A 16,126-nucleotide genomic window follows, 5' to 3' on the forward strand; every position below is an offset into this window, starting at 1 on the left:
ATATATATATATATATATATATATATATGTGTGTGTGTGTGTGTGTGTGTGTGTGTGTACACATATATAATAAATTAATAACTCTTTAAAAAGCCAACGAAAAACCCTCATAAATTTCTATGAAGTCATCTACATATAACAAATATTCAAAACCATAAATTAAGGGCAGTGTGCTACCCCAAACCATCTACAAACTAAGGACACCAGTATCTACCTACAGAGTTATTTTGAGCACTAAAGAACAAAATTCTAATTTTTTGCCTGGAAAACTTCCCATTTAAAAAAGATATATATGTATTAGATTTATTTATTTTATATGAATGAGTGTTAGGCCTACATATATGTATGATCACCATATGATTTCCTGGTGCCTACACATGTCAGAAGAGAACATCAGATCCCTTGGAACTAGAATTAGATGGTTGTGAGCCACCACGTGGGTGCTGAGAAATGAACCTGGGTCCTCTACAAGAACAGTAAGTACTCTTAACTGTTGAGCCACCTCTCCAGTTTCAGTCATCCCATCTAAAACAAAAACAAAGACATTTTAAAAACCCACATGCATCAATTTTAGGTAATAAAGCATCTTCTTTTATTTCTGGTATTTCAATAAACACAATGACTGGTATTTGAGAACATTTGTTGAGGTCTTCCTTGTGTAACAGATAGACCGGTAAATACTTTACACATAGGATCTGGTATTGTCCATTTATCAAAAGACCTTGCAAGATCAAACTGTGGAGAGATGACTCAAAGGACAAAGTTTAAAAATGAATGTCCCAAACCCACATACAGGCCAGAACCAACATTGCATGCATGTCTGTTACCCTGTGCTCTTAGGGGTGGAGTCAAGAGAACCCCCCCCCAGAAGCTTGCTAGACACAGAGCCTAGTATGCACATTAGCAAACACCAGAAACCGTGCCCCAAGCACACACGCGCGCGCACACACACACACACACACACACACACACACACACACACAAACTGCTTTGCCAACCTGGTGATTTGAAACAAAGTTTATATTCCGACAAAGCCTGAGCACATTACTAGAGTGGGTGATCACACTGACATTTTTTTAGCAACACCTGAGAAGACTTACATTACATTATAGGTTCCTGTTCCTGATCTACTTACAGCTAATGCAGCTTTTCCTACATGAATCCATAAAGTAATCATCATTATTGCATGAGGTTTTAAAAAAATCTATTTCCCTCATTCCTGGCAATAAAACATCAATGACCTAAGCTTGCTGCCATGTCCTTCTATCAGAAGAGACTATAAACTGCACTTCTTTAGAGAATAAGAAAATCCCCTCACCTCTCACGGGAGGATACCAATGGCTTCTAGAATTACCAATGGCTTCTAGAATTACCAATGGCTTCTAGAATTACCAATGGCTTCTAGAATTACCAATGGCTTCTACACAGCAAAGCTTCACCGTATGTCTGATGAAATGAGTAAGTGAATAAATGAGAACATTGATTTCCTCAAAAATTGTGTTTCTGTCCTGGAAGTACACAGAAAAGTTGGAGAGGGAGAAACTACTAAGAATTAGTTTCTATCTGTGAGACTAAAACACTGTGCAAAGGCAAGGATTTCATACATGACCTCACATGCCCAGTTAACTTTAGCTGCCAAAACTTTTACTTTAAAAAAATTTCATCTTCTGGGTGGTGGCAGCCCACGCCTTTACTCTTAGCACTCAGGAGGCAGAGACAGGTGGCGCTTGGTCTATGAGCAAGTTCCAGGATAGCCATGATTACACAGAGAAATCCCGTCTTGGGGAAAAAAATGTTTTAATCTGTGTGTAATGTGTATGTGTGTGGAGGTCTGAGGATAACTTGAAAGTGCAGTTTCTCTCTTGCCACCAAGCAAAGGTCACTGGCAGCCATACCTTTACTCACGGAGTTATCTCATCAGCCCTAAATAACTTTTAAGGAAAATGGTTTAAACTGGTACAATCTTGTTCCTTGTGCCTGATAGACACACAACCTACGGCACATTTGTTTCACCTCAGTCTTACTCTCAGCGAAGCTCTTCTGGAGCAGAGAGCATACAGATACAGCTCAACACTAACACTTGAACATGTAATAATTAGAATCTGCTTGTGAACTCTTCATAAAACTCCACTGCGGGTAGGCACTATTATTTACTCGATCTGCCAGCGATGGTCACTAGCCTTGATTAAATAACTCACCTAAAGAGCCAGGTGTGGGGGCTGGTGAGATGGCTCAGTGGGTAAGAGCACCCAACTGCTCTTCCAAAGGTCCGGAGTTCAAATCCCAGCAACCACATGGTGGCTCACAACCATCCTTAACAAGAGCTGACTCCCTCTTCTGGAGTGTCTGAAGACAGCTACAGTGTACTTACATATATAATAAATAAATAAATCTTTAAAAAAAAAAAAAAAAGAGCCAGGTGTGGTGGCACATGCCTTAGATCACAGTACCAGGGAGGCAGAGGAAGGCAAAAGTCAAGGCCAGCCTGGTCTAAATAGAATAGGCTATCCAAGACTACATGAGACCCTGTCTCAAAAACTAAAATACAAAAAAAAGAAAAAAAGAAAAAAGTAACTCATCTAAAGTCATACCAAATTTAAATCAGTGCAAGCATATATAAGTTTTCTGTTCAACTGTTTGTTCATATGTAAAACTAGCTTCTAGCTAGCAGTTTCTACCTAACTCACCTAATAACATCTTACCAGAGACAGGTGCTTCTTAGCTGTCATATTGTTAACTCCAAAGCAAAGCAAGCACTTACCACTTACCTTAAAGAATATTGTCTAAAAAAATTAATTAAATAATTGAATTTAAAAAAGAAAGAAAGACAGGCAGGAACATGCATGCCTGCAGTTCTAGACACTGAGGAAACCAAGACAAGAGGCGCACCTGAGCCCAAAAGTTCAATGCCAGCCTTAGAAGACTCCATCTCAAAAAGAGAAAAAAGGAAAATCTTGTAATAGTCTTCTATTCCACTAATTAATTAATATTTATAATAATAACAATAATAAACCAAACCCCCTCACATTGAGCTCTAAAGTCTGCCACAAGCAAGAAGCAGGATGAAAGGAGTTGGGAAAATAATAACCACAACTAGGATGTAGTGCTAAGATTACTCAAAAAAATTAATGATTATATGAATGATATGAAGCAAAGGTTCAGATTTACCTTTAACTTAAGAGATTCTCCAAGCAACGTTCCTTTATAATCAGTTGTATAGGTCCAGTCATATGGTTTAATAACTTCTTTGGAGTGTTCACCCTCCGTCCTCAAATACCAAAACAGAAAGGATGATGAAATTTAGAATATATATCAGTGCACACCAAATTAACACATTATACATGTAAAATAAAATACCCTACTAACACACATACAGTATAAAACATCCTACTATAGGCATATACTGTCATTCACTAGCATAAAACCAACCTTTCTAAGTAACAATACATGTTTTCTGAACATATATTGTTATTTAACTTGTCATGTGCTTATATACTCTTTCTAGGTTGTCCTACATTTCCTGAAACATGATTCAAAGCTCACATTTCATTCTGTCCTTCAAAGCATATAGTATATATTCAATAGGCACAAAGTAAATATTGCTAATTTACCTAGCAAAAACCAACCAAAGGGGCTGGAGAGATGGCTCAGCAGTTAAGAGCGCCGACTGCCCTTCCGAAGGTTGTGAGTTCAAATCCCAGCAACCACATGATGGCTCACAACCATCCGTAATGAGATCTGATGCCCTCTTCTAGGATGTCTGAAGATAGCTACAGTGTACTTACATATAATAAATAAATCTTTAAAAACGAACAAACAAAGAACCAAACATTTTTCTTAGTTTTAATACCCCACAAACATTCATTGAAAATTACAAGAAATGTTTTTCTTTAAAACCAGAAACTTTAAAGTTCTGTAGTGACTAAAGAACACCTACAAAGCTCAGCTCAAGTGTATTTTAACCTAATGAACATTTCAAGCAGTAGTAAAATTGACCTTGTGTTAAGGCTCAGGAAAATGAGTTTTGAATAATACAGTTTTAAAGTTTAACTGTAATAAAGCACACATATCCTTACTGAATACTTGGTGTTGAGCCTATAAGTGCCCAGATTCTCACCTACTTTCCTGCCACTCTTCAGCACAGGCTACTTTGAGCATGCCCTGATAGTTGTTCACACATCTCAGTGCATCCGTAGCATTGAATTCTATTCCAAAGCCAGAGCCATGCTGGATCCTTAGAACGTTGTCTCCAAACATCATTTCAGGGAGGGATGGCATGTGCAGCTCATCAGCTAACCTGCACAGAAGCAAAGGTCAGGGAGTCCTTTATGCTCACCAGTCATTTCTGTCTCCTTTCCATCCCAACCGAACTCTGACTGTCCAGAATGAGTTGAGAAGTCCATGACAATAAAGAATCTATAAGATGCTTTCATCACCTACTTGTTCATCATCAAATCTCTGCAGCACTAAACTCAGCAAGACAGAGAGTGGGGAGGGATACATGGGGGAAGACCAAAGTGAGGAACCCAATAGTGATCACTGTTTTAAGATCATTAAGACCAATTCCAACTTCACTACTTGTAAATCTGATCCTCAAAACCATTCTGTGTGCTAAGAAAAAGCCCAGAGAGTTCAGGAGTACATGACTGCTAGTGTAACACCAGGCCTTTATCCAACATGCTAGACCATTTTCAACATGTCCTCACAGATGGGCAGCTTCACTAGAATATCTACAAGTCAGTCACAAATCAGCAACACATCGCTGTGTTTTGATACTGTGAATGGTATTGTTGTTGTTGTTTTGATATTTGAAAAGTTTGTCAAGAAAAAAATGAGATTGTTGTTGTTTACATTGGGACGTCTGGTTTAAAAAGAAAACGAAAAAAGTTGGCCAACCAACATGAAGTCTGCTTTGTCACACAGCACCAACTGATTGGCACTAAGTTATAAGCTGTCAACCTCTAAGTAGGGTGGGCTGTCCAGTTCACTGGCCCTTTTGAAAACTGGGTTGACAACTCTGGACTACAACCGACATGGAACAGCAAGTGTAAGGACAGTGGCACATATATCTTGGTGGTAACCAACAGCCCTCTAATTGGCCTTAAGGCCCACTCAACAAAGAAAGTTATGCTCAGTGCTAGAAACTTCACCAAGTACCTGGGACTAGTGAGGACATGAATCTTAGAGAACCTACAACTAAGCCAGAATAATACATATAATATGCACATAGGCATGCACACCATCACCATCAACCACAATAGTTAAAGAAAAGAAAAAGAGACCATGAATCTGAGAGAGCTAGTGGAAGGTTACATGGGAGGGCGGGCCAAAGGGAAGAGAAAAAACAATGCAATTATAGTTAATGTCAACAAATAAAAGATATGTTTCTTTTTTTTTTTAATTTTTTTTTAAAGCCAGTTTATAGCCCCAGTTAAAGGACTTCTCATTCTGGTTTTTAGTACCTGAGTTTGAATGGAGAGCCTTGCACCTGTTAGGCAAATTCGCTACCACTTAGCAGCAACTCTATTTTGTGTAAAGCTAGGGACAGTTACTTATTCACTCCTGGAAAACCAAGTTCTAAGTACATGCTGGCACACCTAACGAGCCTGATTACAACCTGAACTTCCAACTCAGGGATGAAAGTTCAACAACTTAACCAAAGGCAAACCCTGGAAACTTGGTCCAATATGCTTATTCTGGGTTGAACCAACCAGTTGTTCTGGTGTTTCTCTCCTTTATGAAGTCTGAGTGAACAGTCACAAGAAGTACAGTCAAGAGACACTGCGTGGGGACTGAAGAGGTGGCTCAGTGGTTAAAAGCACCAGCTGCTCTTCCAGAGGCCCTAAGTTCAATTCCCAGCAACCACATGGTGGCTCACAACCATCTATGAGATCTGCTGCCCTCTTCTGGTGTGTAGGAATACATGTAAATAACCACTGTAACATAGTAAATAAATAAATCTTTAAAGAGAGACAGACATAGCATGAAACCGAAGTCACAAGACAGAGGTGAAGTGTGAAGCTGCTAAGTAACAGGACAAAGAGGGGCATGAAGGGAACAAGGCAAAGATGGAAGTAAAGGAACTAGGGTAGGAAAGCTGTCCAAGTCCCTTCAGACAGACACACACACACACACACACACACACACACGCACATTCCACTGTTTTAGAAGTGATCTCATAGTATCCTACCTAAAATAATGTCTCCTGCCCAACTACCCTGCTTTATTTTTGTTTTGAGGAGGGGGGTCTTTTGTTTATTTTGCTGTTGTTTTTTGAGACAGGGTGTCTCTGTGTTACTGACCTGAACCCCTCTACCCCAAAAGACCAAGCTGGCCTCCAACTCAGAGATCCACCTGCCTCTGCCTCTCAAGTGCTGAGATTAAAGACCTGTACCACCATGCCAGCTACCTTGCTGTTTTTTATCACTTACCAATAGCTGGCATTAGAAAATACACAGTAAATGTGCACATATAAGAAACATATTTATATTCGTACCACTTCAAAAGACAACAGGTCTCACTTAGGTGTGGTGGTGTGTACCTTTAGTTCTAGCACTCAGGAGGCAGAAGAGGGTCTGTTAATGAAGCCAGCCTGCACTCCATAGTAAGTTCTATACCAACCAGACCTACATAGTGAGACCTTTCATCAAAACAAGAACAAAAAGCAAGCAACAGGGCTGGAGGGATGGCTCAGCAGTTAAGAGCCTTGACTGCTCTTCCGAAGGTCCTGAGTTCAAATCTCAACAACCACATGCTGGCTCAAAACCAACCATAATGAGTCTGATGCCCTCTTCTGATAATCTCAAGACAGCTACAGTGTACTCAGATATAATAACAAATAAATCTTTAGGACAAAGCGACTGGGGCCAACCGGAACAAGCAGAGATCCTGAGTTCAAATTCCCAGCAACCACATGATGGCTCACAACCATCAGTACAGCTACAGCATACTCATACACATAAAATAATCTTTAAAAAAAAAAAAGCAATCAACAACAAAAATATTCTGAATCTGGACCCAGTGGTGCACACCTTTAAAACCAGCACTGAAGAGGCAGGGGCAGGCAGATCTCTGTGACTTTGAAGCCATCCTGGTCTACATGAGTTCTGGGTCAACCAGGACTACACAGTGAGATCTTGACTAAAATAAAAAAACAAAACCTGCAGGTCTTAACATCTCATGATCAGAAAGTACAACACAAGGTTCCAACCAAGTACATTTTCCAGACATCTTATGAACCAAATCTTACTGATTTTAGAAACTTTAAAATATATTCTAAAGACTTCTTTTGTATTTTTTTAAAAGAAATATAAAACTATTCATTGACCACTATTTTTACACCAGATTTTACAATGACGTATGTAACATTTTGCTCATTATGTAACTAACTTTCCTGGCTTCTGTTGAACCTATAACACAAAAGATTGAGCATACATAGAAGATATGAGATAAAGCAAGCACGTACAGATCAGTTGTCTAGATTACAAGAGCTAGGACTCGAGACATGGCTCACAACCAAAAGAAAGATCACCAAAGCTGTTCATTCACCTAGGCCGCCAGGTCCTAAGTGTTCTACTCTGACAGGCTTCCCTGAATCAACACCTTCTAACCTTGCGATGAGGATTCCAAAAGCCAAGTCTTAGCTACCTGCTTATTAATCTATGAACTATCAACTTCTTGTCACTCTAACATAGAAAGTTTTTTGTTTTATGAAGATAAGAGATCAGCTTGGGGGGTAGTGGTGGCAGTACACACCTTTAGTCCCAGCACTCAGGAGGCAGATCTCTATAAATTAGAGACCAGCCTGGTCTATAATGCAAGTTCCAGGACAGCTAGAGTTACACTGAAAAATCAAAAATCAGAAGGATGAGGGAATGACGGAAGGAAGGAGAGAGGAAAGGAGGCAGGCTATCTGGCTGGCCTTATGGTTCATAAAAGTGTATATTTAACTATCTAAGTTGCTAGTTAAAATACACCAGGATTTGTCCAGTGTCTCCATCTGGGTAGGGATATTGTTGGCAAAGATAAATTTTTTCCTTTTGGGAATTCTGCAGATAAAGTGTTACATTAACATAAGTATAGATATATAGATAAGGCTCTGACAAGGCTGCTTTAAAATTATCTAATTTAAATTGTTAACTTTTCTGTGTCCTTAAGCAGAAAACATAAATCTTATTTTGCTATTTCTTGGCAGCAATCTTCACATGTAAGAACATATGTGCTGTGCCAAGTTAAACTGAGTGTGTAAACCTTCAGTAGCTCCAGAATGACGGCTCTATCCCTGAGTTATTCATATCCTTCTCAATTGGTTTCTAATCTACTACAGGCTAGAAAAACAAACAAATACACTTAATACTGTATAATAATAAAGAAAGATGAAAATAACAATTCAACTGTTAGGGCAAAGGACACATACAATGATGCCCTTCCGTCTAACTCTCGTGTGGTTATAATCATAAAGTACAATTTAAATTTGCTCTGAGTAAAATTCTAAGGGATGCTAAATAAAGCACAAGAGCTCTATGTAAATGCTCTATGACAGCACACAAGGCTTTCTTTTCCTTTTTCCTTGTTAAAACTTCTAGATTCTTGAACTAAATAGCTACAATTACTAGGTAGGGTAAAATAATACCAAAGAGACTGTATTCTTGAAAGGAGTGATGGCACATGCCTTTAAGCTCAGTTCTGTGAGTTCAAGGCCAGCCTGGTCTACACACTGACACCCTGTCTCAAAAAAAGAAAAAGTATATTCTTACAAGAAAATAGAAGGGGACTAGGCAGGAACAAGATTACCAGGAATCATATAGAAAAATGTCATCATGAAACCCATTACATATCAATATATGCTAATAAAACTTTTAAAGGTTACAGTTTTACATAAAGTCAAGAAAAGAGCTATGCACGATTATAGTCTTTCGAATAGCTTTTAAAATTATTTCCTAGTAGACACACCAAACTGGTCTTTGTGCATATATTAAAATCAATAATTTTTAAAAACCTGTATGATTAAATAAAATAGGTTTAAGAGGAAAGGAATACAGGTCTTTATATCTCTCTCATTTCTGAGTCATCAAAGACCCCTGACAGTTTAAAAATAAAAGAGTTTGAATATCGCCTAGGAGATGACTTAATGCACTACATTCCCACTTCTGCTGAACCCTGTGCTTTTACACGACTGTATCAATAATAGCTCTGAAGGAAAGATAATGAAGAGTCTGTTGCTTGTAAGGACAAAAACAAAAACTCTTCTGGTAGAAATGTCAACCTCTTGGAAATTTCAAAGCTGGTGAAAAAGAAACAATCCCATTGAAGAAAGAGGATAGAAACTAACACTTGCTGGCAGGGCTCTCAAGGAGACTCGCCTTCCACCCTGAGGCCACAATACCAGCTTACTAGACTCTCTACATTCCTCCCTGGGGCCATAAGCACACCTGTTCACTCACTAGACTTTCTAGGACACCTACATACTCCTTGGAGCTACAATCAAGCAAAAACATTGAAAGAATTTAATCAGATTTATACTTTCTGATTCAAATTATAAACCGTACAATATCTATACAAAATAACCCCAAATACAGAGAGGTTGGATTATATACACTAATAGTTATAACTTCTGTTATAATAGTGAAAAGGGTTGTATGCTTTTGTTTTTCCTCCCTGTAGCCCTGGATCACCTCCAACTCACAGATCATCCACTGCCCCTATCTCCGGAGTGCTGGGATTAAAGACGTGAGCCACCACAGCCCAGCTGCCTATTTTCATACAAGGACAAAATAAATGGTTCTACAGTCAGGCAAGGTGACACAAGCCCTTAATCCTACCATTTAGGGAGGGGGAGGCAGGCAGGTCAAGTTCAAGGGCAGCCTACCTACACATAGTGAGTACCAGGGCACCAGGACTATGTAGAAAGACTCTGTCTCAATTACCAATAACTAAGCCTGGTATGGTGGCTAATATTAGTTCCAGCACTCAGGAGGCAGAGGCAGGCAGATCTCTGTGAGCTGATGGCAGCTTGATCTACATAGTTCCAAGACAGCCAGGGCTATGTAGAGGTCTTGTCACAAACAAACAAACAAGACTAAATGGTTATACAACCATTTATGTAACCATATGATGAAATATTATAAAACCATTAAACTATTTAGAGGAAAGATGGGAAAATAGTTAAGATGTATATTAAGACAAAAACTGGGTACATACTCTATTTTACCTGTTGGTAACTGTTTCTAAGCTGCATATTTTTAAGATGGTTAAGAACAATGAAATGGCACACACATAAGTTTAGGTAAAATTTATTCTTAACCTTTAAGGGATGGAAAATATTAAATGACTAAAAGATTAAGTACAATGAAAGATTGATATCCACAAGATGAATCTGAAATATACAGGATTTAACTACTTTCCTGAATTAGACCAAATATGAATTAGCTCCAGGGGTTTTACCAGTTTATGTGGAAAAATTTAGTAGTTATACACAATACTCCAGCTACATAAGTAAAAGAAAATATGGTAGGTTGCTTCAAATGCTCTGTCTTTCAGTTCTATCACTGGTAGTATCTATTTGCTAAAGGCAAAACATAACATTAGAAATTAGGTGTTTGGGCCTTGTCTAAGATTTGGGGGATCCAGCCCCCTCTCCCACACCAGCCCCTAACCAGGCCCACATGCAATGCCGCGAAACACTCATACAACAAAAATAATTCTATTAAAAACATATTCTGAATTTATAACACTTGAAACAACTTAAGTTCTAAAAAGGATTCTTTTACATATGTAAATTTAAACAACAACAACAAAAAAGATCCCGAAGAGCCTCCCTTTTTCCTCTGACCCATCAGTTGGGCACCAAACTTAAGCACTTAATCTTAGCTTCTATCATCTCTTTCCTGCTTACTGGCCGCCTTTCCAGCTCTTCATCTTCTGCAACCAAGAAACCTTTCAGACACAGCCACGACGCATGTAGATAGTGACTGAAACTGCACCTGATGGCTATTATATAGAATTCAAACTTCTTAGCAAGACAGAGAACTCTCCAATGATGAGGGAAGCAACCCCCTGCCAGGACGCCCCCAAAGTTTTGTCAGAATACAGTTTAGGCATCCCCAAACACCTCAGAGCTTAGTCTGAGTGCTGGCTTTACCCAGCCATCCAGTCTTCAGACTTGATCAAGATTCTGCCCAGGTTGGGCTGGTGAGATGGCTCAGTGGGTAAGAGCACCCAACTGCTCTTCCAAAGGTCCGGAGTTCAAATCCCAGCAACCACATGGTGGCTCACAACTATCTGTAACAAGATCTGACTCCCTCTTCTGGAGTGTCTGAAGACAGCTTACATATAATAAATAAATAAATTAATTTAAAAAAAAAAAAAAGATTTAAAAAAAAAAAAGATTCTGCCCAGGTGCACTGACCCTCACGCGCGCGCGAACACACACACACAAACACACACACACACAAAACCTGTATACATCCTCATCCTGAACAGCCACACAATAATATAACGGTCTCTCGCGAAACTATGAATTCCTTGGGACTTTTATCTTTCATCTGCCCTATCTCAAGTGCTTATCACAGCACCTGATTTGCTAAAAACAAAAAACAAGCAACTGAAATCTTCATCTTAAACTGTCACACAGTAACGCCACACGGTCTCACGAACTCTGAAGTCCGTGGTACTCAATGGTTCATGTTCAGAACCTCAAGAGCACACCACAGAACCAGGGAAGCTAAAGGCTAAACAAAAATACCATTTCTGTCATTGCCCGCAAGGGAATAGGTCATCCGCGCCCAGAAAGGTTGCGCAGGCTTAGGTAGGAAAAAAAGGAGCGGCGAGGTCTAGGTAAAGTCCACCAAAACAGCCACGCTCAGTTCAACCCTGCGAAGCGACGGTTCCAGCAAGCAGAGGTCGCCGCGAGTGGGGGATAGGTCCATTTACTGAAGTTGTCAATCAACGGTCGGTCAGGGGTACCGAGCCTGAGACCCCAAGTACCGCGTGAGGGAGGATGCACCGAGCCCGTCACACCCCCCCAGCCCGGACACCGACCGGACCCGGCTCGGCTCGGCTCGGCTCTCCGGGCCCGGCCCGGCCCAGCCCCGCTCCACAGCCTCACTTTTCCACATCCGCAGACTTCATGATGTGGGTTTTGGACGCCGTCAGCTTCCAAGGCCCGAAGGAGAAGTCCTGGTGGCTGCTCTGAAAGCCGTGGATCATCATGGCAGAAGCGGAGCCGCAGGACCACTCGGAGCAAGCGCCTGCGGCAGCGGTCACACGATGGCCCTCCCTGCGGCGCGGCTCTGGGGCGCGTCCGTTACCATCTCGGCCCCGCCCCCTGCCGCCGCGCCGTAGGCCCGCCCTTCCGCCGTCTCTTCCGCCCCTCTTGGTTTTACTTCCGGGACCAGTCACTAGCTCAGGGTGGCTCACGTCTTACGTGGAGACGCTGAGGGGGTGGGGCTTAAGCGCCGGGGTGTCACCCCGTCCGGGTGTCGCCCAGGCGCGCCGCCCTGAAGTCTCCGGGTGACGTCACCCCAGAGTGAGTGTGGGAATTCGTCTTTCTGGATCCAGCGCCCCGAGCTTCTCTGCCTTACCTACTCCTTACAGACCGCTCCAAGCAGTGTCATCACCTCTTGTGCTTATGAGTCGTGGTGAAGAGGACATGCCCAACGTCGCTAGCGCTTAGGAAGCCCAGCACCAACAGCGGCCTTTGAGCCAATGGCAGATAGTAGCTCCTCCACCTTGCATCTCAGTGGAAGAGCCCCACTTTCTTACGGTGCAAACCGCCGAGGCCCTGTGTTTGATTCTGAGTACCGCGAAAGGAACGACAAATTATCCTTAGGATATTTTAAGATTTTTCTATCCGCACACAGGTGTAGTGGAAACGACACTGAAAGCTCCGTCCATGCTTGCAGTGCAACTGCGTGTATCTTTGGGCAAAACACAGCTGACTCTTTTCGGGCCCAGCTGCCTCAAAATGAGATGGTTTAATATTTGAGCATCTCAAAACTGTTCACCATCTCAATTCCAACACGCCCTCTCTTAATCATTCACTCAGTGTTTGTTTCATCGACTCTGGAACCGCTAAGCAGCGTTGTTGCATGATTTCTGATTCAGTTCCTACCTTGACTTCCTGAAAGTGTTAAGCCAAATAAACCTTTTCCTCCTCAGGTATTTTCTGTTTGTGTGTCTGTCCCAGGAAACCATCATCAATTTCCCCTGCCCAAGGTGTCTGGATTAATTCATTCCGTTGGCATCATGTCCTTGGTTCCTATATAGTTACTCTATTTACATTGCCTACGGAAAGTAGGGCATCTCAGCTTCCCCATGGGATAAAGCCGTTCATCCCTATAGTGGAGAGTTGTCTACCATCACTGACCTCCAGAGGTTGGCCCCTGACGCACTTCCCTAGGAGGCTGGGGCCCTTTCATTGATGTTACATTGTAACCTCACATCATCTAGATCTGCTAGAAGACCTAATAAAGGAGCAAATTACATGTAACAAAACCCATCCCCATTTCTTTCTGAAAGAGTTCCATACAGCCAGCCTAGGCTAGCCTTCAATTCATTATTGTAGCTAAGGAGGATCTTGAATTCCTGATTCTTCTGCTTCTTCCCAAGTGCTGGGTTTTTTTTTTGTGTGTGTGTGTGTGTGTGTGTGTGTGTGTGTGTGTGTGTGTATCACCAAGCCTCCAACATTTTTACTATATGAATTCTTCCTTTGAAATTTTCAGCATTAGGCCAAGAAAAAAATGAATCTCTGTGATTTTCAAAAACAGCCTAGTCTACATAGCAAATTCCAGGACTATGTATTCCTTGTTTCAATAAACAAACAAATGTGCCTCTAGTTCTTTCAGCCTAGGTCATGGAGGAGACTGAGTTTAGTTTCAATCATTCTACCTAACAGTAACAACAGGTCTGCTGTTCAAACTATCACACTAAGGAGAATCTCTCCTGACTACAACGTCATGTTCAATTGACTCTAAAATTACATCCCTCCATCTTTGAACCTACAATGTTGTATTTTCTTTCCATGGTTGTTTTCTGGAATTGTACCAGTGAAAACTGGCAAAATAAAGTGATTCTTTTGCAGTTAACAAGTTATCTACTTATCTTTGGGAACAAACATGGTTCAGCATTTACAACCAATGGGAAAGTGCTACCCAGATATCCTGACAAATCTTAACTGGCAGCTTGACTGGGGATTGAGATGCCTAAGAGATAAGGAAAACACACTACTGGGTGTGTGTGTGTGTGTGTGTCCAGAGGCAATGTATTATGAAGAAAAGACCCACCCTGAACAAGGACAGCACCATCCAATGAGATGTTGGTCTACATGGAATTTGAAAAGGTAGGAGAAAGAAGTCCATTAGCACAGCTATCCCATCTCCCTGCTTTATCTCTGCCTTGAAGCAAATTGCTTCTGCCCTAGGTCCACAGAAATCCAGCTGACTGTGGTCTGAAACTGTGAGCCAAGATAAGTCTGTCCTCTTTTAAGTCGTTCCTCTTGGGTATATGTCACAGGGATGGAAAAATTCCAAGTAACAGGGATCTGACGAAAACTAGTATGATACCCTCTTGCAGACTGGATACCCCAGTGAAGACATCCCAAAATCTCTAGGCTGATGTGTCAGAACCAACCAAGACAAACAAGGGTGGAAGATTTGGGATCAGGGTATTTATTCTTCCCAAATCTTCCTACTGCAACTCTAAATTTTTCTTATTTCATCTAATAAATGCCATACATTCATATAAGAGTTCACAATATAGTAAAATGAAGCTGCACGAAATCAGAAATCTCCCAGATACAATGACATCTAATTTTGTACTATGTGATACTTACATAGATAGTGATAGAAACTCCATGGTTTTATGGTTTATAGCACGCTAGGCCAAGGTTATTCTCCTATTTGCTTAATGATGCCCATGACTGTTTCTCTTTCTTTTGTTTTTTTCAATCTTTATTAGATATTTTCTTCATTTACATTTCAAATGCTATCCCGAATGTCCCCTATACCCTCCTCCCACCCTGCTCCCCTACCCACCCACTCCCCCTTCTTGGCCCTGGTGTTCCCCTGTGCTGGGTCATATAAAGTTTGCAAGACCAAGGGGCCTCTCTCCCCAATGATGGCCAATTAGGCCATCTTCTGCTACACATGCAGCTAGAGACTCGAGCTCTGGGGGTGCTGGTTAGTTCATATTGTTGTTCCACCTATAGGGTTGCAGATCCCTTCAGCTCCTTGGGTACTTTCTCTAGCTCCTCCATTGGGGGCTCTGTGTTCCATCTTATAGATGACTATGACCATCTACTTCTGTATTTGCCAGGCACGGGCATAGCCTTACACAAGACAGCTATATCAGGGTCCTTTCAGCAAAATCTTGCTGGCATATGCAATAGTGTCTGCGTTTGGTGGCTGATTATGGGATGGATCTCCGGGTGGGGCAGTCTCTGACTGGTCTATCCTTTTGCATGACTGTTTTTCTTAACAAGTGCTTGGAACAGGCTATTATGTGTGTTACCACTCTGTTGTCAAACTCACCCATCTTATTTTTTATATTTCTCATGTCTTTAAAAATCTACTCTGGGGCTGAAGAGATGGCTCAGCGGGTAAGAGCACGACTGCTCTTCCAAAGCTCCTGAGTTCAAATCCCAACAACCACATGGTGGCTCATAACCACCTGTAATGAGATCTGATTCCCTCTTCTGGTGATCTGAAGACCGCTACAGTGTACATATTTATAATAATAAATAAATCTTTGGGCTGGAGTGAGCCGGGCCTGAGCAAGCAGGGATGACCAGAGTGAGCAGAGGTCCTAAAAATTCAATTCCCCCCCCCAAAAAAATTCAATTCCCAACAACCACATGAAGGCTCACAACCATCTGTATAGCTACAGTGTACTCATATACATAAAATTAAAAAAAATCTGTTCTGTTGTTGGTCATGGTGGCACATACCTTTAATCTCAGCCTTCGGGAGGCAGATCTCTATGAGTCTGAGGCCAGCCTGGTCTACAAAGCAAGTTCCAGGATAGGCAGAACTGCAGAACTATGGAGAGAAACCCTATCTCAAAAACCAACAACAACTAGAAGGAGAGAGAGAGAGAGAGAGAGAGAGAGAGAGAGAGAGAGAGAGAGAGA

At 41.3% G+C, this 16,126-nt stretch overlaps 1 protein-coding gene across 1 annotated transcript in view; it reads right to left on the reverse strand.

Annotated features, from left to right (window-relative positions):
* The window catches only part of Tiprl (TOR signaling pathway regulator), a 21,472-nt gene extending 9,143 nt beyond the window's left edge, over positions 1-12,329 (reverse strand). Inside the window, exons 1-3 of the mRNA XM_021198274.2 lie at positions 12,107-12,329; positions 4,118-4,297; positions 3,169-3,268 (exon numbers count right to left, since the gene is read on the reverse strand). Of these exons, the coding sequence (XP_021053933.1) occupies positions 3,169-3,268; positions 4,118-4,297; positions 12,107-12,210 (384 nt within the window). The 5' untranslated portion in view covers positions 12,211-12,329. The remainder of the gene's footprint in view (positions 1-3,168; positions 3,269-4,117; positions 4,298-12,106) is intronic.
* Between the last annotated feature and the right edge of the window lie 3,797 nt (positions 12,330-16,126).

The sequence above is a fragment of the Mus pahari genome, chromosome 5 (assembly GCF_900095145.1).
Source record: "Mus pahari chromosome 5, PAHARI_EIJ_v1.1, whole genome shotgun sequence".
Lineage (NCBI taxonomy): Eukaryota > Metazoa > Chordata > Mammalia > Rodentia > Muridae > Mus > Mus pahari.